The sequence below is a fragment of the Vidua chalybeata genome, chromosome 32, assembly GCF_026979565.1.
Source record: "Vidua chalybeata isolate OUT-0048 chromosome 32, bVidCha1 merged haplotype, whole genome shotgun sequence".
Taxonomy (NCBI): domain Eukaryota; kingdom Metazoa; phylum Chordata; class Aves; order Passeriformes; family Viduidae; genus Vidua; species Vidua chalybeata.
The window spans coordinates 1,683,155-1,705,638 of record NC_071561.1 but is presented as its reverse complement, the minus strand read 5'-3'; the positions used below and the strand labels follow the sequence as shown (position 1 = coordinate 1,705,638).

At 56.1% G+C, this 22,484-nt stretch overlaps 1 protein-coding gene across 1 annotated transcript; it reads right to left on the bottom strand.

Moving 5' to 3' along the window:
- Window positions 1-9,876: 9,876 nt before the first annotated feature.
- G6PD (glucose-6-phosphate dehydrogenase) lies at window positions 9,877-22,376 on the bottom strand. The gene is made up of 13 exons (XM_053967957.1): window positions 22,311-22,376; window positions 20,978-21,126; window positions 19,721-19,758; window positions 18,169-18,277; window positions 17,302-17,519; window positions 16,473-16,628; window positions 16,265-16,390; window positions 16,085-16,178; window positions 15,341-15,527; window positions 12,729-12,964; window positions 11,715-11,791; window positions 10,727-10,819; window positions 9,877-10,380 (listed from the first exon to the last, which is right to left on the bottom strand). The coding sequence occupies exons 1-13, from the start codon at window positions 22,363-22,365 to the stop codon at window positions 10,278-10,280; spliced, it is 1,641 nt and encodes a 546-aa protein (XP_053823932.1). The 5' UTR covers window positions 22,366-22,376; the 3' UTR covers window positions 9,877-10,277.
- Window positions 22,377-22,484: the final 108 nt, after the last annotated feature.

Here is a 22,484-nt window from a genome sequence, read left to right as displayed (position 1 = left end):
AATTTCAACTTGCATTAAACTGTATTTGGTTGTATAAATTTAAGTTGTATTACTTTAAATGCTATTGAACAATATTTACTTGCATTAACTTTAGCTTGTATGAATTTAAATTCTATTAAATTTTATTTAATTGCATAAAACCAAGTTGTATCAGTTTAAATTTAAATTATGTTAAATAGTATTTACTTGCATTAAGTTATAGGAAATAAGGCTTACATTGCATTAAATTAGGTTTACTTTTATTCATTTTAAGTTGTATGAATTTCAATTTAAAATGTATTTACTGTTGTAAACTTCTAAGCTGCATTTGTTTAAATGTCAGTTGTAGTAAATGGTACTTAATGGTATAAAATGTGACTTGTATAAATTTCAATTTAAATTATATTCAGTTGTGTTAAATTTTACTACACTGTACGTAATGTAACATTGCCAGCAGCACCAATCTTCTGCTCTGGGCATGTCCTGTGTCCAAGCTGGCCTTCCTGCTGGCCATCCTACTGGCCATCCTGCTGGATGTGCTGCTGGCCATCCTGCTGGCCATCCTGCTGGATGTGCTGCTGGCCATCCTGCTGGCCATCCTGCTGGATGTGCTGCTGGCCGTCCTGCTGGATGTGCTGCTGGCCATCCTGCTGGCCATCCTGCTGGCCACCCTGCTGGACATCCTACTGGCCATCCTGCTGGCCGTCCTGCTGGATGTGCTGCTGGCCACCCTGCTGGACATCCTACTGGCCATCCTGCTGGACATCCTGCTGACCATCCTGCTGGCCATCCTGCTGGACATGCTGCTGGCCATCCTACTGGCCATCCTGCTGGATGTGCTGCTGGCCATCCTGCTGGACATCCTACTGGCCATCCTGCTGGACATCCTGCTGGCCATCCTGCTGGACGTCCTGCTGGCCATCCTGCTGGATGTGCTGCTGGCCATCCTGCTGGACATCCTACTGGCCATCCTACTGGCCATCCTGCTGGCCATCCTGCTGGACGTCCTGCTGGCCATCCTGCTGGATGTGCTGCTGGCCATCCTGCTGGACATCATGCTGGACATCCTGCTGGCCATCCTGCTGGACATCATGCTGGACATCCTGCTGGACATCCTGCTGGACATCCTGCTGAACGTCCTGCTGGCCATCCTGCTGGACGTCCTCTTGGCCATCCTGCTGGCCATCCTGCTGGACATGCTGCTGAACGTCCTGCTGGACATCCTGCTGAACGTCCTGCTGGCCATCCTGCTGGCCATCCTGCTGGACGTCCTCCTGGCCATCCTGCTAGACGTCCTCCTGGCCATCCTGCTGGCCTGAGCATGGCCCGAGCAGCTCTGGACACAGGGACCGTCCTCAGCTGGGCACAAAGGAGCCTCCTGCGCCTTCCCTGAGTCACCACGACCACCCAAAGGGGAAAAACGGCCCCGGAGGCTGCGGGGGCTGCAAGGGCAGGAACACAACAGGAGGGGAAAGGAGAAAGAGAAACAGGAACAGAAACACAACAGGAGGGGAATAGGAGAAAGAGAAACTGAAACACAACAGGAGGGGAACAGGAGAAAGGGGACCAGGAACAACACAACAGGAGGGGAACCGGAGAAAGAGAAACTGAAACACAAAGGAGGGGAACAGGAGAAAGTGAAACAGAGCCCAGCCCGGCTGCTGGGCTGGGCTCAGGGGTGGGAAGCCCTTTTTTCTCCGTGCCCTAAGGACGGTGTTTGCTCCGACGGGATGGGAACTGGTTCTGAGCAGGGCACAAACCCTGCAGGGAGGAGCAGAGCTGCCCCTGCCTTCTCCGGGGCCCCTTTCGGGCTCAGCGCTCAGCCCCACGTCCCGGGGGCACATCTGGCACGGCTCAGGCTCCCTGAGGGTTAGGGTTAGGTCAGAGCTGTCAGCAGAGAGCAAAGGATAGCCCTGCCTTTCCCCAGAGATCACCCGAGCAGCTGATGCTCCCCCGGCAGCCCCATCTCAAGGGTGCAGCCCCTGCTGAGCCTGAGCTGCCTTTTGGTCATTGCCTTTGCTTTCCAAGGGAAGAACCTCACTCATCCTTACAGAAACTGCATTCGCATCATGGCATCTTCTGATTCGAGGGGAATTTAAAAAAAAAGGCTGAAAGAAAGGGAAAATTCAGCCCCAGGCCAAAGACTGAATAAAAATCCAAGGTCTCAAAGGTATTGAGCCACTTAATTCCCGTGATCTTTTATCACAGACAAGAGTCTCAACCCCACAGATTCTCAGCTGCCAGAGACCATTTTCCCAGGCTCTCAGAAAGGACTTGGACAAACTAAGAAAGAACTGGCAAACCCTTGGTGTTCCTTTGTTCATTGTTCAAGGAGTAAGTAGAAAGAAGCAGTTTTGGGAAGATCTGAGCTCCTTAAACATGCAGGACAGAAAGAGGAAGAATTCTTGCTGTTTGGAAATGGCATCATTTTGCCATGGAGTTGGTTTTATCAGAGGAGGTTTTATGACACCCCGGGGAAATGATCATCTGTGATGGGCAGACCTGCACCAACACACAAAGACACTCTCCACAGATCACAGAGTCACAACACACGCTTTGGAAAATCTTAAACAAATCCTCTTAATAGGAGGTGATACCTACATAACTTGGGTCAAAATTACAAGATGCTTACATAGCTTGAGTTATAAGATACCAATATAACCTGAGTCACAACTTCTTATACAATGTAATAGCCAGTATATGGTTAACTAGTCCCTTAATGCTTAAATAAACAGAAACTCTCCAGGTGAATCATCTCAAAAATAGACAAGTTTAGCTATACTGGGCAGCAGCAGGATGTTCGAATGAGAAATTGGCAAATGTAAAGCCAATTAGCCACAAAATGGAGAATTTAGGCCAGTTAAATCCAGAAAGACCAAGGAACACCATAACTGCACAAGCTCCGAAGACAAAGTTGAAATGTTCAGGAAGACCTTGAGTCTTCATTGAAGAAGACCCCCAAGACCACCTAAAGTGGGGAAGAGCAAGCACAGTACAGAACTATTTATAAGTATGAGACAACATTATGTAAATTAGTTCCATGAGATAACAGTAGCAAATTATGTAAATTGTGTAAATTAGACGATGTTATAACGACATTGCAATATTAAGCAATAATTACTGTATAAATAATCTACAACACATGACAAGGGTGGGTGAGTTGAGTGGAGCTATCCCCCTCACCACCAGCGCTGCAATAAACAAACACCTGCTCTGTAGACACCAGTCTCTAGGGATTTATTTCCAGCCTTTTCCGGGCATCAGAGGGAAGTGGCCTTACGATGCTGCAGTAGTTAATCCCTTCTAATAGTTACAGTGAACTTCGAGCTCCCAGAAGGTTGCTTTTCCAGAACAAGCTCCAAAGAGACACAGTGTGGAACTGAGGTGCCTCTGCCTGTGGATCTCCCTGGACCTCCCTTGCGAGGAGGCTCCGTGAGCAGCAGCTCCTGGGGCTGCCCAGGAGCTGCACAGCAACAGAAGCTTTTTACAAGCCCACAAAAAAAAGTTTAAACCATGTTATAGATACATATTACAATATTGGCTTTTCAAAAACGTTAAAATGGATTTTATTTGTGTGATGTTAAAGTAGCTTTGTTATAAAGATACAGTTTGTATTTCTGCCATTAATTAAGCTTAGACATAGTAGTGCAATAGCTGATAGAAGTATGCTTGTGTTAAAATGCCTGCTTGGATGGGATAACATCCAATGAACACAGGATGAGGACACCTGCACAGATCTGCCAACCAGCAGCACTCACCCTCTGAAGGCAGTGTGGGCCAGGGCCAAAACTGGAAGTGATAAAGAGAAGGAGCCAAATCCCAGCCAGGAAACACGCATGCTCTGAAAAGGCGGACCCAAGGAGGGGCCATGTAAAATAGTTCCTGGAAAATGTAAACTAGGTTATGGATATGCATAAGGGGCTATGAATATGCAAAGAGCTGATGTAAGGGAAGAGGTATTTAAGGGGTGTCCCCGAGGGTGACCGTGTGGTCTTGGCTGAGTGCCAAGATGCACCCAGACACAAATAATCTTTGCTCCATGGTCCTTGTCTCCTATTGTCCTTTATTAAACTTTTTAAATTTTCACAGGAGACTGAACATGTTTTTCACAAAACAACTCTTAATTCAAGAGTCTTGAAGGAATCCCCATCCACTAGACACTGTCTGTAACACACCATGGTGCTGTACAGAGCTTCCCACTGGATCTGTGAAAATGCTTCAGTCTCCATCAGAGACAGGGTCCCCACCTTTCTCACCCACACGTTCTGCCCTGCTTTAAACCATCCATTATTATCCTGAAGCTTCACCTGACCAGGATGGATCCGTATATATCACTGATGTGAAGCTCACGTTTATATATCGGAATTACAGAAATACCAACTGGCCACAAAACAGTTATGAGGACGGTACTCACCCCTCTTCCCCTCTTTTCTTTATCCACTCTCCTGGTGTCTTCGGATTTTCAGCCTTTGACAGCCGGTGGTCCTGAAAGAGTCCAACAGATTCCGCCAAATCCATGGCGGGGCACGCCTCTTTTGAAAACTCCTAGTGCCACCAGTGCCACCAGGGCGAGGTGTAAATCCAAGGGAGAGCTCCCATTTGTGGGAAATGATGCTCACTTTTAAAAAAAATTTTAAAATGTTTATTAAAACCTTATCAAAAATACAACAGAAGACTGAATAGAGAAAATATTATGGTGCCAGGAGAAAAGGATTTTTCCCACATGTGCTCACAATGGAGGTTTTGCTTTTTAACCCTTTAGCTCCTCCCAAAGTTCTGTCCATCGACTCCTTCTTCGCTGTCCAGTGGTGGAGATCACTTCCTCAAATCTTGATTGGAGGTCAGATGTTGCCATAGTGACAAGCCAGCCCTCCCAAATGTCCCAAACCCAGGTCACCCCCTGATAACAACGCAAGGGGGGGAGTAAAACATAACTATAAATCTATAAAACATCTCTTAACATATATACAAGATATTTGCCTTTTACTTGTGAGAGTCAACCATTGCATTACTCTTCTATCACAGTCCAGAGCCTCAGGTGCTCTCCTGGGCTGCCTGAGGCCCCTCTGTGTCACAGCAGCCCCTGGCTCCCAGGAGCCTCCACAGTGTCCCGGTGGCCCCTTGGCTCCAGGAGCGGTGGCTGGGAGCTCCTGCCCCCTCAGCGGCCGGGGAGAGGCGGCAGGGGCAGCGTGCAGGCAGTGCCATCAGCCCTTCTGTGCCATGCTCTGGGCGTGGAACCCCCTGGCTCAGTGCTCAGGTGGCTCTTGGGAGCTTTGAGGGTTAGGATTTCTCCTTTTGTTTCTTTCTCTCATGGAATTTTGTCCCATCTGTCGCTATGAAGCCTTAACCATCGAGACTTAGGAGAGACAAACGGCCAAGCTCAGGGGAGGAGGGTACCTGGCTGCCCTTCTCTTACCTGAGGGTTTTCTCCTGCAGGGGCAGAGATACCACGCCAAGATTTGGGCTGAGGGAAGGGGCTGGGTGCAGCTCCGAGCTCCCTCTCCTCTCAGCGTTGGAGGAGGGCGGTCGGAGCGGCTGCCTGGGAGCAAATTCACTGCCACCACCAGAGCCCAGCCCAGTCCCGCTTCTCCTGCCGTGGGTGAGCCTCTGCTCCTGAGAGCAGCCACTGAACTGGGACCTTATTAACACCCACCTCACTAAAAAAGGAATTTCACCATCTGCTGGGGTGCCTCAGGGCAAACCCCACGATCCTGAGCCCTCTCCCCCTCTGTGCTGGCTTAACGCAAGTTGGCTTTTTAGTGGGGGCAGAGGAAGCCACAGAGGCTGCTTCTGAGACAGAAGCTTCTCGAAACTTCTGCTCTGTCCCGCAGAGCCAATCCCTAAAGGCTCTGATGATCAACATTGGCTCAATTAGAGGAGCTAGCAATGCCTCTGCGATGACATATTTAAGAACCAAAAATCTGCAGGAAGCTCTTTCTCTTTCACCTTTGAACAGAGGGGAGGGGGGCACGGAAAAAAGGCAGTTGTGGGAAGACTGCTCTGCCCTTGGGAGCAACTCATGTTGAAGCAGAGTTTGGGCAGGACTGCGACTTGTGAAAACTAGAACCACGCTGGAGAAGTTCACAGAGAACTGTCTCCCATGGCACAGCAAGAGAGACTCCTCTCCCTAAGGGGACTCAAGAAAGATTTTTTGGAAGTGACACACTGACCAAAACCCCCATGGTTTTGCCTCCCTGCGCTGCCGGTGGAAAAGAAAGAAAGGCTGGGGGGGTGCAGGGGGAAGGTGTTCTAAAGGTTTATTTCAGCTCTCATTATTCTCTTTTTTAAAATTCTGTTAATAAACTTTTCTTTATACCTTTTAAAGATTTGAGCCTGTGTGCTCTTAAAGTGTTCTCTCCTAATCCTTATCTCACCCAATAAGCTTTTTTTCCTTTAATTGATCTTTCCCCTTCCTCTGCTCAATTACAGCATGGAAGAAGGAGCGAATTATTTTTCGCGGGTGCACTGGCATTTGACCAGCGTCAAACCCTCGACACCCTCTAGGGGAGCCTCTCCCTTCCCGTTTGGAGCCGGGCTGCCCTGCCCAGCCCCGCCGTGTCTCTGCCCCTCTCCGGGGTTTTGCTGCGCTGTAACCCCGCAGGCCTGCCCTGCTGGGACACCCACCTGGTTCCGGCTGCAGCTGCAGAGTTTCTGACACATCGGGATTTGGCTCGTGCCTGCCTGCCCAGCCGGCTGTGCCGAGGCTCTGCTGCAGCTCCTTCAGCTGCGCAGAGGGGCAGCGGGATCGGCTGCACTCGGGGCTTTGGACAGGGAGCCCCTTCTCCATCCCTTCCTGCTGCCTGGAACTGGGGCTGTGCTTCTGGGTCACTGGGACTGGCTCGCTGGGGTCACTGTCTCTGTGGTTCTGAGTCTGTGGTTCTAGGTCACTGGGGCTGTGGTTCTGGGGCTGTGGTTCTAGGTCACTGGGGCTGTGGTTCTGGGGCTGTGGTTCTGGGTCACTGGGGCTGTGGTTCTTAGTATGTGTTTCTGGGTCTCTGGCTCTCACTGGCTCTGTGGTTCTGGGTCTCTGACTCTGTGGTTATAGGTCACTGGGGCTGTGGTCCTGGGTCTCTGGCTCTGTGATTCTGGCTCTGTGGTTCTGGCTCTATGGTCCTGGGTCTCACTGGCTCTGTGGTTCTGGGTCTCACTGGTTCTGTGGTTCTGGGTCTCACTGGCTCTGTGGTTCTAGGTCACTGGCTCTGTGGTTCTAGGTCACTGGGGCTGTGGTTCTGGGGATGTGGTTCTGGGTCACTGGGGCTGTGGTTCTTAGCCTGTGCTTCTGGGTCTCTGGCTCTCACTGGCTCTGTGGTTCTGGGTCTCTGACTCTGTGGTTCTGGGTCTCACTGGTTCTGTGGTTTCTGGCTCTGTGGTCCTGGGTCTCCTGGCTCTGTGGTCTGGCTCACTGACTCTGTGGTTCTAGGTCACTGGGGCTGTGGTTCTGGGTCACTGGGGCTGTGGTTTTTAGCCTGTGCTTCTGGGTCTGTGTTTCTGGCTCTCACTGGCTCTGTGGTTCTGGCTCTTACTGGGTCTGTGGTTATAGGTCACTGGGGCTGTGGTTCTGGGTCTCTGGCTCTCACTGGCTCTGTGGTTCTGGGTCATTGGGGCTGTGGTTCTTAGCCTGTGCTTCTGGGTCTCTGGCTCTCACTGGCTCTGTGGTTCTGGCTCTGTGGTTCTGGCTCTTACTGGGTCCGTGGTTATAGGTCACTGGGGCTGTGGTTCTGGTTCTCTGTCTCTCACTGGCTCTGTGGTTCTAGGTCACTGGCTCTGTGGTCCTGGGTCTCTTACTGGGTCTGTGGTTCTAGGTCACTGGGGCTGTGGTTCTGGGGCTGTGGTTCTGGGTCACTGGGGCTGTGGTTTTTAGCCTGTGCTTCTGGGTCTGTGTTTCTGACTCTCACTGACTCTGTGGTTCTGGCTCTGTGGTCCTGGGTCTCACTGGCTCTGTGGTTCTGGGTCTCTGGCTCTGTGGTTCTGAGTCACTGTCTCTGTTGTTCTAGGTCACTGGGGCTGTGGTTCTAGGTCATTGGGGCTGTGGTCCTGGGTCACTGGGGCTGTGGTTCTGGGGCTGTGGTTCTGGGTCACTGGGGCTGTGGTTCTGGGTCTCTGGCTCTGTGGTTCTGACTCTCTGTCTCTGTGGTTCTGGGTCACTGTCTCTGTGGTTCTGGGTCACTGTCTCTGTGGTTCTGGATCACTGGCTCTGTGGTTCTGGGTCTCTGTCTCTGTGGTTCTGGGTCACTGTCTCTGTGGTTCTGGCTCTGTGGTCCTGGGTCTCACTGGCTCTGTGGTTCTGTCTCTGTGGTGCTGGGTCTCACTGGCTCTGTGGTTCTGGCTCTCTGGGTCTGTGGTTCTGTTTGTTGCTGCTGTTTCTGTTTGCTTGCCTTGTTGCCAGACTAGCAAAGAGCTGTTATTCCTTTTCCCGTATCTGTGCCCAAAGGCCCCACAATTTCAAAGTTACAATAATTCAGAGGGAAAGGGGTCACGTTCTCCATTCCAAAGGAGGTCCCTGCCTCCCTTGGCAGACACCTGTCTTTCCAAATTGGACATTTGCCACTCCAGGCTTTTTTTAACACAGGCAGGGATGGGGACTCCACCCTGTCCCTGGGCAAACAATTCCGGTGCCCAGTCACTCTTTCAGAGAACAAATTTTTCCTGATGTCCAACATAAACTTCTCCTAGCACAGCTTAAGGCTGTGTCCTCTCCTTCTGTCAGTTGTCCCCTGGGAGAAGAGCCCGACCCCCAGCTGGCTGCACTCTCCTGTCAGGGAGTTGTAGAGAGTGATGAGGTCTCCCCTGAGCCTCCTCTTCTCCAGGATCAACAACCCCAGCTCCCTCAGCCGCTCCTCACAGGACTTGTGCTCCAGACCCCTCACCAGCCTTGTTGCCCTTCTCTGGGCATGCTCCAGCCCCTCAAAGTCCTTCCTAAACTGAAGGGCCCAGAACTGGACACAGCACTCAAGGTACGGCCTCACCTGTGCTGAGCACAGGGGAAAATGTTCCGTTCCTTCCAGGAGGTTCCATCAGGTCACAGTGGAACTTGGTGCCGTGTTGGTGCACAGCCTCACGGTGCTCTCCTGGCTTCCATGAGGTTCCAGAGCCTCACGTTGCTCTCCTGGCTTCCATGAGGCCAAATTGCATCCCACTGGAGCCTGGGTTCCACGAGCTCTGGCAAGCTCCCAGTGGCATCTGGGTTCAGTGAGTCCCAGCTCTCTCATGGTTGACACCTGGTTAAAAGAGGTTCCATAACCTCCATCTGCTCTCCTGGGCTGCCTGAGGCCCCTCTGTGTCACAGCAGCCCCTGGCTCCCAGGAGCCTCCACAGTGTCCCGGTGGCCCCTTGGCTCCAGGAGCGGTGGCTGGGAGCTCCTGCCCCCTCAGCGGCCGGGGAGAGGCGGCAGGGGCAGCGTGCAGGCAGTGCCATCAGCCCTTCTGTGCCACGCTCTGGGCGTGGAACCCCCTGGTTCAGTGCTCAGGTGTGCTCAGGTGTGCTCAGCTGTGCTCAGGTGTGCTGGTGACAGCAGCGCTCCGGCGCGGCCCCGCCCCCTTCGGCCCCGCCCCTCTTCACCATTGCCTCCGGATTGGCCGCTGACCCACTGGCCCCGCCCCATCAGTGTTCTCCCGGCAACGGCAACGCTTCCTCATTAGCATAAATTATGCTTCCTCATTAGCATAAACTCCACTTCCTCATTAGTATAAATCCCACCTGTGTGCCTCGGCCCCGCCCCCTTTGGGGTCCAAGGACTCCCCCCGCCCCCGTGGGGATTGTGCCTGACAGGTGTTGGGGTCCTGACCCCATAACTTTTGGGGTCCTGACCCCACAAGTGTTGGGGTTCTGCCCCATAAGTGCCATAGGGGGGCTCTGCCCATTAAGTGCCTGGGGGCAATTAGAAGGTGCTGGTGATAATTAATTAGCCAAAGGTGGGTTTAATTGGTCCTGGTTAATGGTGGGTTAATTGATTAATTGATTTCCATTAATCATTAATTGCTCCCGGTGGGGGGGGGGGGGGGAGGGACAATGAGGGGGTAATTAAGCTTTGCGGGTTTGATTGGGGGAGGGGGAGCTTTGGTCCCAGCTGGGGGGGGGTTAGGGGGCCCTGGGGGGTCTATGGGGCAAGGTTGGGGGGCTCTATGGGGTGGGGGGGGATTATGGGGGTCACCCCCAGCCCAGAGGTGTTTTTGGGGGGCTGGAGTGTGTTGGGGGCACTGTGGGGCAGGATTGGGGGGATTACGGAGCAGGGGGGGTCCCATAGGGCACCAACCCCCAGCCCAGAGCCCTGGAGTGTTTTTGGGGGGTCCGGCCGTGGGTCAGGAGTGGGGGTCGGGCCCGGGGGGGGGCACCCACCGATAGGTGCCCTCGTACAGGAACCCTGCCCGCCGCAGGAGCTCATCCGCCTCGGGGGGGCCCCGGCTGGGAAAGGGGGGGACCCGGGATCAGGGGGGATCCCCGGGACCCCCATACCCCCAACGGGACCCCCCAAATCTTCAGTGAGACCCCCGGACCCCTCAAATCCCCAAGACCCCCCAAATCCTCAGTGAAACCCCCGGGACCCCCCAAATCCCCAACAGACCCCCAAATCCTCAGTGAGACCCCCTGGGACCCCCCAAATCCCCAACAGGACCCCCCCAAATCCTCAGTGAGACCCCCCCACCAAGCCCCTTGGACAACACAAATCCCCAGTGGGACTCCTGGGACCCCCAGATCCCCAACAGGACCCCCGGGACCAGCCCCTCCCCCCCAGGTGCTGGTCCCTCACCTGCCGTAGGGGTAGGGGATGGGGGGCTCGCGGCGCTGCTCGATCTGGTGCAGGAGGGGGGTGAAGATGCGCCAGGCCTCACGCAGCTCGTCACTGGGGGGAGGGGGACACCCCAAAACTGAGCTGGGGGACCCCAAAACTCCCCCAAAACCTCACCTCAGCCCTCCCCAGGCTCAGCTGGGCAACCCTGGGCCCCCAAACTGGTCCCATCTCCTCCAAACTGGTCCCACCTGTCCCCTCAAACTCACCTGACCCGTTTTCCCCCCCTCCAAACTGGCCCCATCATCCCCCTCAAACTGGTCCCATCATCCCCCTCACACTGGTACCCCCCTGCCCTGCCCTGCCCTGCCCAGAGTCACCTGTCCCCCCCAAACTGTCCTCACCTGTCCTCCCCACATCCCACCTGCTCCCCCAGACTCACCTGCCCCCCTCAAACCAGTCCAGTCTGTCCCTCCAAACTGGTCCCATCTTCCCCCCTCAAAATCCTGCCTGTCTCCCCCCAAACCTGGCCTCACCTGCTCCTCCCAAATCCCATCTCCCCTCCCACCCCAGACTGGTCCCACCTGTCCTCCTAAACTGGCCTCACTCACCCCCCCCCCAAACTGGACTCATCTGTCCCCCCATGTCCCCCCCAGACTCTTCAGCTCCTCCAAACTGGTCCTACCTGTACTGCCACCCCCCACCCTCCCAGTCTCACCTGTCCCCAGGTGTCACCTGTCCCTCTGTCCCACCTATCCCCATGTCCCACCTATGCCCTCTTTTCTATGTCCCACCTGTCCCCATACCCCACCTGTGCCCTCCCCTCTATGTCCCACCTGTCCCCAGATGTCACCTGTCCCTGTGTCCCACCTGTCCCACCTGTCCCCTCCCCTCTATGTCCCACCTGTCTCCACCACGTCCCCCCTGTCCCCAGATCCCACCTGATCCCAAGTCCCACCTGTCCCCACCATGTCCCCCCTGTCCCCAGGTGTCACCTGTCCCCTCTCACCTGCGCACAAAGTGCATTTGGTTCCCGCAGATGACATCCAGCAGCAGCCGCTCGTAGGCATCCGGCAGCTTCACGTCCTGGGGGGCACCAGGGTGGTCTGGGGGCGTCTGGGGGCGCCCCCAGGTGTGGGGGGACACCCCCAGGTGTGGGGGGACACCTGGGCTTTGGGGACACCCCGGGGTTTGGGGATTTTGGGGGCTCCTCTGGGTTTGAGGTGGCCCCAGGTGTGTGGGGAACACCTGGGATTTGGGGGGACCCAGGTGGGTTTAGGAACCTCCCCAGGTGCATTTTGGGGACCTCCCCAGGTGTGAAGAACCCCCTAAGATGTGATGTCTCCACCCCCAATTTTGGGGTCTCAGTGTTCCAATTTGGTCTTAACACCCCAATTTTGAGTCTCAGTGTTGAGATTTTGGGGTTCCAGCCCCGTTTCGGGGTCTGAAAACCCCATTTTGGGTCTCAATGTTCCATTTTCATGTCCCCAGCCCTCATTTCTGGGTGCCAATGTTCAATTTTTGTGTCCCCAAACCCCATTTTTGGGTCTCAGTCATCCATTTTTGTGTCCCCAAATCCCACTTCTGTGTCCCCAAGCCCCATTTTTGGCTCTCAGTGGTCTGTTTTTGTGTCCCCAAATCCTATTTCTGTATCCCCATCCCCATTTCCATGTCCCCAAACCCCATTTTTGTGTCTCAGTGGTCCATTTTTCTGTCGCCAAACCCTATTTCTGTGTCCTCACCCCCATTTCCATGTCTCCAAGCTCCATTTTGTGTCCCCATCCCCATTTCTATGTCCCCAAACCCCATTTTTGTGTCCTCAAACCCCATTTTGGGTCTCAATGCTCCATTTTTGTGTCCCCAAACCCCATTCCCATGTTCCCACTCCCATTCCCGTGTCCCCACCCCCATTTCCATTTCCTCACGTCCCATTTTGTGTCCCCATCCCCATTTCCGTGTCCCCAAACCCCACTTTTGGGTCTCAATGCTCCGTTCCCATGTCCCCACCCCCACTTTTGGGTACCTTGTATCGGCTGCCGTAGGTGAGGTCGAGCTCGGACTCCTCGGGCCGCAGGAACATGCCGGGTTTCTTGGTGTTCAGTTTGGCGTAGACGGCCTCACGCGGCTGCACCCGCACCACCAGCTCGTTGCGCTTGCACTGCCGCGCGAAGATGTCCCCGGGCACCTCCCGGAACTGCAGCCGCACCTCGGCCTTGCGCTCGTTCAGCGCCTTCCCGCAGCGCAGCACGAACGGGACGCCTGGGGACAGCGGCGTCGTTGGCATTGTCATCATCAATATCATCATTGTCATCATTGTCATTGTTGTCATCAACATCCATCACCATCCATCAACATCACCATCTACACCATCATCATCGTTGTCATCGTTAACATCATGGTCATCAACATCCATCACCATCCATCAACATCACCATCTACACTGTCATCATCGTTGTCATCGTTAACATCATGGTCATCAACATCCATCACCATCCATCAACATCACCATCCACACCATCATCATCATTGTTGTCATCGCTAACATCATCATCATCCACATCACCATCCACATCACCATCCACATCATTGTCATCATTGTCATCACTAACATCATCATCATCAACATCCACCAGCATCCATCAACATCACCATCATCATCATTGTCATCGCTAACATCAGTCATCATCATCAACATCCATCACCATCCATCAACATCACCATCCACATCATCATCATCATCGTTGTCATCGCTAACATCATCATCATCAACATCCATCACCATCCTTCAACATCACCATCTACACCATCATCATCATCATCACTAACAACGTCATCAACAACCATCACCATCCATCAACATCACCATCCACACCATCATCATCGTTGTCATCGCTAACATCATCATCATCAACATCCATTAATATGCATCAAAATCCATCACCGTTCATCAACATCACCACCATTGTCATCGCTAACATCAGTCATCAACATCCATCACCATCACCATCCACACCATCATCATTGGCATTGCTAACATCATTGTCATCAACATCACCATCCATCGATGGCATTTTTGTCATTGTCAGTATCATCATTTTCATCAATATCCATCAACATCAGCAACATAATCACCATCCATCACCATCCCAGCAGCGCAGCATGAACGGGACACCTGGGGACAGCAGCATTGTTGGCATTGTCATCGTCAATATCATCATTGTCATCACTAACATCATCATCATCAAAATCCATCACCATCCATCACCATCGATCAACATCCCAGGTGCCTTCCTGCAGTGCACCAAAAATGGGATGCCTGGGGACAGCAGCATTGTCTTTGTCATCGTTGTCACTGTCAGCATCAATATTATCAGCATCATCAACATCCACATCATCATCGCCATCATCATCATCATCATTGTCATTGTTGACATCATCATCGTCATCAACACCCATCAACATAATCACCATCCCAGTGCCTTCCCACAGCACAGCATGGAGGGGACACCTGAGGGGTCCTCGTCATGGTCATCATTGTCATTGTCATCGCTAACATTGTCATCAACAACATCACCGATGTTATCAACACTGGCATTCTCAACATTGACATCATCATCGTCAACATCGCCATGGTCATCAGTCCCATCATCTACGCTATCATCAGCAGCAGCACCAACACTGTCAACATCATCAGTCATCAACACCCATCAACATGCTTATCGTCATCATCATCATCGTCAATATCCAGCAACATCATCATCACCAACATCATTGTCAACATCATCATCAACATCAATCAACATTGTCATCATCATCATCGTGCTTATCATCATCATCAACATCCATCACCATCATTACCACCAACATCATCATCGTTGTCATCATCATCCATCAACATTGTCATCATCATCGTAATTGTCGTTATCATCGTCAATATCCATCACCATCATCACCAACACTGCCATCATCCACATTGTCAACATCCATCAACATCACCACAATCATCAGCATCCACCATCATAACCAATGTCATCAACGTCCAACTGTCATCATCATCAACATCCATCCACCCACATCTTCATCACTGTCATCATCCACAATGTCAACATCCATCACCATCATCAACAACATCACCACCAACTTTGTCAAAATCATCAACATCCATCAACGTGTCACCATCATCATCATCCATCAATGTTATCATAATTCTCACCACCCATCCCTGTCCCAGCATGTTCCCGTAGTGCAGAAGCAACGGCACACCTGGGACACCATCAGCATTGTCACTACCACCACCATCATCATCATCATAGGCATCACCATTGCTCATCATCTCCATCATCATTCTAACCATCACCATCATCATGGTCAAAACCTCTATCATCCTCTGTTCATCAATGTCACCATTGTGGCCATCGCCACCATCATCAGCACCATCTCCATGGCCACCACCATCATCATCATCATCACTACACCATTTCCACCACCACCATTATCATCATCACAGCCATGAATATCATCACCATGACAACCGCCATCATCATGGTCATTGCCATCATCATCACCATCACAACCACAGATGTCATCACCGTGGCAACCATCACCACCGCCATCACGGCCGTCACCCCCTCTCACCGTCCCAGCGCTCGTTGGCCACACGCAGCACAGCAGTGGCGAAGGTGGGCGTGGTGGAGCCGGGGGGCACCGTGGGGTCGTCCAGGTAGCCCTTCTGTGCCTCAGGGGGTCCCTCGGGGTTGCCCACATACTGGCCCAGCACTACGTCCTGCAGCTCCACCGGGCTGATGCACTTGAGCACCTTCACCTGGGGGACAGGTGAGGGACACCTGGTTATGGGGGCTCCAGTGAGACCACAGGGACATGTTTATGGGGGGCCACCAGTAAGAACAGGCAATGGGATGGGGGTGTGGGGGATGTAGCCATTGGGGGACATGGTTTTGGGGGGTCATCAACAAGAAGGTGCTGATAAGATGTGGTTTGGGACGTGGCCATGGGAGTTGTGGCATTGGGGTCCACCATTGATAACAGGATGATAGGACATGGGTGGGGACATGGTCAGCGAGAACATGGGGAATGTGGTTCTGGGGGGCTACCATCAACAATGGGGTGAGGGAACACAGTTGGGGATATGGCCATGGGGGATGTGGCTTTGGGGGCCACCATCAAGAACATGGTGGTGGGACATGACTGGGGTGGGGGGATGTGGCCATAAGGGGACACAACCCTGGGGCCATCTGGGGATGGTCCCTGCGGCCATGACCATGATGTGACCATCAGGGACATAAAGCTCAGTGACCGGTGTGGTATTAGGGGGTGGTGACACTTTGGTGACACCCCAGCAGGTGTCCCTGCTGTCCCCACCTTCTCGTCACGGACATCGTCGGGGTTGGTGGATGCCGGCTTCTCCATGGCCACGAGGCAGAGCAGCTGCAGAAGGTGGTTCTGCATCACGTCCCTGTGGGGAGCCGGCGCTGCCACGGGGTCGGGGGACACGGGGGGACAAGGAGAGGACACGGGGACACCAGGGACGTCCATCCTCACCGGATGATGCCGAAGTCATCAAAGTAGCCACCGCGGCCCTCGGTGCCGAAGGGCTCCTTGAAGGTGAGCACCACGCAGGCAACGTTGTCCCGGTTCCAGATGGGCCCGAAGATGCGGTTGCCGAACCTGGGGCAGGTGAGGGGTGGGTGAGGAGTGCTGGGCGTGTCCCCTCTCATGTCCCCTGTCCCCTCCCGTGTCCCCGGCTCACCGCAGCACCATGAGGCTCTGCACCATCTCCTTGCCCAGGTAGTGGTCCATGCGGTAGATCTGCTCCTCGCGGAACAGCGCGCTCAGGTGCGCCGACAGCTCCTCCGACGAGCCCAGGTCCCGCCCAAACGGCTTCTCCACGATCACACGGTTCCACCTGGGGACAGGGACACGGGGACGTGAGGGCAGGGACAGGGGGACACGGGGGGACACACCGGAATACAGGGACACGAGAGACATGGACGTGGGAGAACATGCAGAGACACAGAGGACATGGGACACATGGGGACACAAGGAACATGGAGGGACATGGGGACACATGGGACCTAAAGAATGTAGGGACATGGTGGGACACGAGGACACATGGGCACACAGGGACACGGGGGGACACGGGGACACATGGGGGGACATGGTGGCACACAGGGATACAGAAGGTGTGGGGGTACACGAGAGCACAAGGACACAAGGGACATGGGATATAGGGAACATGGGAATGTGCAGGGGCACAGGAGGACATGGTCCCTGTGTCCCCACTTACTCCTGTCCCATGCACAGAGCCCTCAGATGCTGGATCCCAGGTGTGTCCCCATGTCCCCACTCACCCCTGTCCCATGCACAGAGCCCTCAGATGCTGGATCCCAGGTGTGTCCCCGTGTCCCCACTCACCCCTGTCCCTCAGGTGCTGGATCCCAGGAGTGTCCCTGTGTCCCCACTCACCCCTGTCCCATGCACAGAGCCCTCAGGTGCTGGATCCCAGGTGTGTCCCCGTGTCCCCACTCACCCCTGTCCCGCAGGTGCTGTCACAGGTGTGTCCCTGTGTCCCCACTCACCCCTGTCCCATGCACAGAGCCCTCAGGTGCTGGGTCACAGGTGTGTACACGCTGGGGGGCAGGGCCAGGTAGAAGAGCCGGTGGGCACGGTCGCCCCCGGGCAGCCCCCGCAGGTGAGTGTCCAGCGCCCGGAACGAGGCCTCGTCCCCGTACTGACCCCGCACGAAGCTCTGCAGGGACAGGAACGCGGCCAGGCGGGGCCCATCCTCAGGGGTCACCTGTGAGGACACACGAGGACAGGTGAGACAAGGACAGGTGAGACAGGGACAGGGGACAGGTAAGACAAAGACAGGAACGTGGCCAAGCGGGGCCCATCCTCAGTGGTCACCTGTGGGGACACTTAAGGACAGGTGAGACAAGGACAGGAACATGGCCAGGCAGGAACTGTCCTCGGGGGTCATCTGTGGGGACAGGGAGGGACAGGGAACAGGTGAGACAGGGACACAGGGACAAGGTACAGGTGAGACAAGGGACACAGGGACCATCCTCAGGAGTCACCTGTGGACACAGACAGGGACAGGTGAGACACAGGACCCAGGGACAGGGGATAGGTGAGACAGGGACAGGAATGTGGCCAAGCGGGGCCTGTCCTCGGGGGTCACCTGTGGGGACAGACCAGGACAGGGCACAGGTGAGAAGGGGAACACAGAGAATACCCTCAGGGGTCACCTGCAACAGGCAGGGACAGGTGAGGGGACACAGGGACACAACATCGGGCAGAGCCTGTCCTTGGGGGACACCTGGGGACATGTGGGGCCAGGAAGGTTCGGGTGAGGTCAGGAGGGGACAGAGGAGACAGGTGGGGACAGAAGGAACACAGAGGGACAGGAAGGGACAGGTGAGGCCAGGAGGGGACAGTGCTGTCACCTTGAGGTAGGGCATGGTCTGCTCCCGGATGAGCTCCACGGTGAGGGGCGAGCGGGCGAAGCCGACGACGCGCGTGGCATCGGGGAGGAGCCCGTCCCGGAACAGCCACCTGGGGACAAGGGACAGCGCTGTCACCTGTGTTCCTGGTGTCACCTGTGCCACCACCTGTGTCCCCAAACCCCCCCAGAGACACTGGCATCAGGGAGGAACCCATCCCAGAACAGCCACCCGGGGACAAGGGACACTGCTGTCACCTGTGTCCCCAACCCCCGCCAGGGACACTGGCATCAGGGGGTGCCTGTCCCAGAAGAGCCACCTGGGGGGTAGCACTGTCACCTGTGTCACCAAGCCCCTGGGGACACCCCCAGCACTGTCACCACCCCCCTCGGGGGACACCAGGCCTAAGGTGACACTGGTATCACCAACACTCTCTCAGATTGGTGACACTGGTAATGGGGGCTCCTGTCCCCATGTCACCCTGGGACAGGTAACACAGGGACAGGTGACACAGAGGGGATAGAAGCAGCAAAAGGAGGAACTGGGGACACTGGCTCATACTGGGGACACTGGTGCCAGCTGGTAACACAAGTGGTGCTGGGGACAGCAGGGACACACAGCTGTGGTGACACTGGGGACAGAGCAGACAATGGCAGCACTGGTGGCACTGGAAACAGCACTGAGTGACATTGGCGGCCCCGGTGGCCCTGGGGACAGCAGTGACCCCAGAGTGGCCCTGGTGGCCCTGGCGGTATCAGTGACTCTGGTGGCCCTGGGGACAGCGGGGACTTCAATGGCTCTGACAGCCCCAGTGACCCTGGTGACATCAGTGACCCTGGGGACGGGTGGGGACACGGGTGGCCCCTGGGGCCATTGGTGACGCTGGTTGCCTGGGTGGCTGTGGGGACACTGGTGACCCATGGGACCCTGGTGACAGGTGGAACACAGGTGGCCTTGATGACACCGTTGTTCCCGCAGTCCCCAGGTGTCCCTGTTGTCCCCATGGCCCCCTCAGTGTGCCCATTGTCCCCAAGTGTGCCCATTGTCCCCTTGCTGTCCCCATGGTCCCCTCAGTGTGCCCATTGTCCCCAGGTGTCCCCATTGTCCCCTTGCTGTCCCCATGGTCCCCCTGGTGTCCCTGCTGTCCCCAGGTATCCCCATGGTCCCCCTGGTGTCCCTGCTGTCCCCAGGTGTCCCCATGGTCCCCTTGCTGTCCCCATGGTCCCCCTGGTGTCCCTGCTGTCCCCAGGTGTCCCCATGGTCCCCTTGCTGTCCCCATGGTCCCCCTGGTGTCCCTGCTGTCCCCAGGTGTCCCCATGGTCCCCTTGCTGTCCCCATGGTCCCCCCGGTGTCCCTGCTGTCCCCAGGTGTCCCCATGGTCCCCTTGCTGTCCCCATGGTCCCCCCGGTGTCCCTGCTGTCCCCAGGTGTCCCCATGGTCCCTCCGGTGTCCCTGCTGTCCCCCGCTGTCCCCATTGTCCCCAGGTGTCCCCATTGTCCCCTTGCTGTCCCCATGGTCCCCTTGCTGTCCCTGCTGTCCCCAGGTGTCCCCGTACCAGATCGTGGGGTAAATCTTCTTCCTGGCCAAGTCGCCCTGTGGGGGAGGGGTCGTCAGGGGTGGGGGAGGGGCGAGGCCAGCGCTGAGTGCGGCCCCGGCCCCTCCCCCACCCCCCGGAATGTGCTGAGTCAGCGCCGCCGCCCCTCCCCCCCGGGGCGTTCAATGAGAGGTGTTGGGTAACGGGGTGGGGGAGGGGCGGAGGAGGAAGTTGGGGTGCGGGTGGGGGAGGGGCGGGTGGGGGAGGGGCGGGTGGGGGAGGGGCGGCCCCACCCTGGCCCCGAGGGCTGACCTGGAGGGAGGGGTGGGCGGGGCACCCCAACTCCTTCCCCTCCCCTCCCCCACCCTCCCCCGAGGCTTCAGTGTGGCCGCCCCTCCCTCATCCTCCAGTGACCCCAAATAACCCCCAAGTCCCCCCCAAAATTCCCCCCATTTCCTCCTGACCCCCTTCAGCTTGCCCCAAGGCCCCCAAAATCCCCCCAATTCTCCCCTAACCCCTTTTACTTCCCCCTCAACCCCCCCCAATATCCTTTATTCACCCCCAAATCTCCTAATTCTCTTTACTGCCCCCAAATTTTCTTTACAGCTCTCAATATCCACCCATTTCCCCCAGATCTGCTTCCCCTTTTTTGTTCCTCCAGCCCCCTCATTTCCCCCCAAACCCTTCCATCCCTTCCCCATCCCCCAATATCCCCCCCAAACCCTTTCATCCCTTCCCCATCCCCCAATATCCCCCCCAAACCCCTTCACTCCCCTTCATTCCCCAATTCTCCCCTCCAGCCCCCCAATATCCCCCTAAACCCCTTTATTCCACCCCACGAGCCCCAAATTTCTCTCCCTAAACCCCTTCTTTCTCCCCTCCAGCCCCCCAATTCCCTCAAACTCCTTCATTCTGCCACCCAAGCCCCAAATTTCTGCCCCAACCCCATTTATTCCCCCTCCAACCCCCCAATTCCCTCCTAAACCCCTTCATCCCACTTCCATCTGCCCTGATTCCTCCCCAAACCCCTTTATTCCACCCCACAACCCCCAGATTTCTGCCCCTAAACCTCTTCTTTCCCCCCTCTAGCCCTGCAATAGCCCTCAAACTCCTTTATAACCCCCCATCTCCCAAATTCCTGCCCCTAACCCCCTCAATCCCCCCTCATTCCCCCCCAAACTCCTTTATTCCCCCACAAACCCCAAATTTCTGCCCCTAACCCCCTTCATTCCGCCCCCAACCCCCCCTAAACCCCTTCCTCCCCCCGTCCCCACTCACGGAGGCGCCGAGGATGACGAGGACATGCGGGTGGCCCTGGAGGAAGGCTCCGTCCCGGCTCAGCTCCTGCCGGAGCATCCCGCACACCTGCGAGCGGCTCAGCTCCCCCCCGGTGCCCGGCGCCTCCTCACCTGGGCCCGGCATCGCTCCTGGGGGCCGGACCGGGCACTTGGGGGGCCGGTTCGGGCACTTGGGGGGCCGGACCGGGCACTTGGGGGGCCGGTTCGGGCACCCCGGGCAGGATTTGGGGAACAGAGGAACAGGTTTGGGCACCCCAGGCAAGGATTTGAGGGGTTGTGGGGCAGGAAAGGGCACCTGGAGGGACGGGTGGGCACTTGAAGGGCAGGGCTGGCACTGGGGGGGCAGGGCTGGGGCACTTGTGGGGGCAGGGCTGGCACTTGGGGGGCAGAGCTGGCACTTGGGGGGCAGGTTCGGGCACTTGGGGAATGGGATTTGGAGGTCTTGGGGCGGGTTTGGGCACTAAGGGGGTGGGATTTGGAGGTCTTGGGGCGGGTTTGGGCACTGGGGGGGTGGGATTTGGAGGTTTTGGGGCGGATTTGGGCACTGGGGGGTGGGATTTGGAGGTTTTGGGGCGGGTTTAGGCACTGGGGGGTGGGATTTGGGGTTGGGTGGGGCGGGAGCGGCGATTTGGGGGTGGGGTTTGGCACCTGGGGCCAGGATTTGGGGGTGATGGGCGGGGCCGGGGTGGGGCAGGACACGCCCTCCCCCCATTGTCCCCCCCCAGATCCGCCCCAGTTCCCCCAAATCCCCCCATTTCTGCATTCAGCCCCCCAAAACCCCTCCTAACCCCCTCCCCATCCCCCCCCCAGTTCCCTCCCGTTCCCCCCCATAAAACCCCCAGGCCCTCACGGACCCCCCAGATCCCCTCAAATCTCCCCAGATCCCCAAATTTTCCCCATTTCCGCCTTCGCCCTCCATCAATTTCCCCTCAACCCCCCCAAAATCTCCCCAGACCCTCACGGACCCCTCGACACCCCCAGACTCTCAATTTCCGCCCTCCCTGCCCCCAACCCTCCCCCAAATTCCCCCCAGATCCCTCACAGACCCCAAATTCCCCCCAGATCCCTCACAGACCCCAAATTCTCCCCAGATCCCTCACAGACCCCAAATTCCCCCCAGATCCCTCACAGACCCCGAATTCCCCCATTTCCGCCCTAAAGCCCCCCACATTCCCCCTCAGCTCCCACCAGTTTCCCCCTGACGCTCCCCCCCGGGCCTCCATGGACCCCCCGGACCATCCCAGAGCCCAGATCCCCTCACGTCCTCCCGAATTTCCCCAAATTTGCCCAATTTCTCCAAATTTCCCCCACACCTTCCCGCTCCGGCCGCGCTCGCGCCGCCTCCCCCACGCTCGCGCGCGTCCCCATCCCTTCACAGAGGCCACGCCCTCAACCACGCCCTCACCCCTTATTCGCCAATCACCGCCGAGCCTCTTCCCGCACCAACCAATCAGCGCCGATCAAGGGCGGGGCTACACACGGAGGCG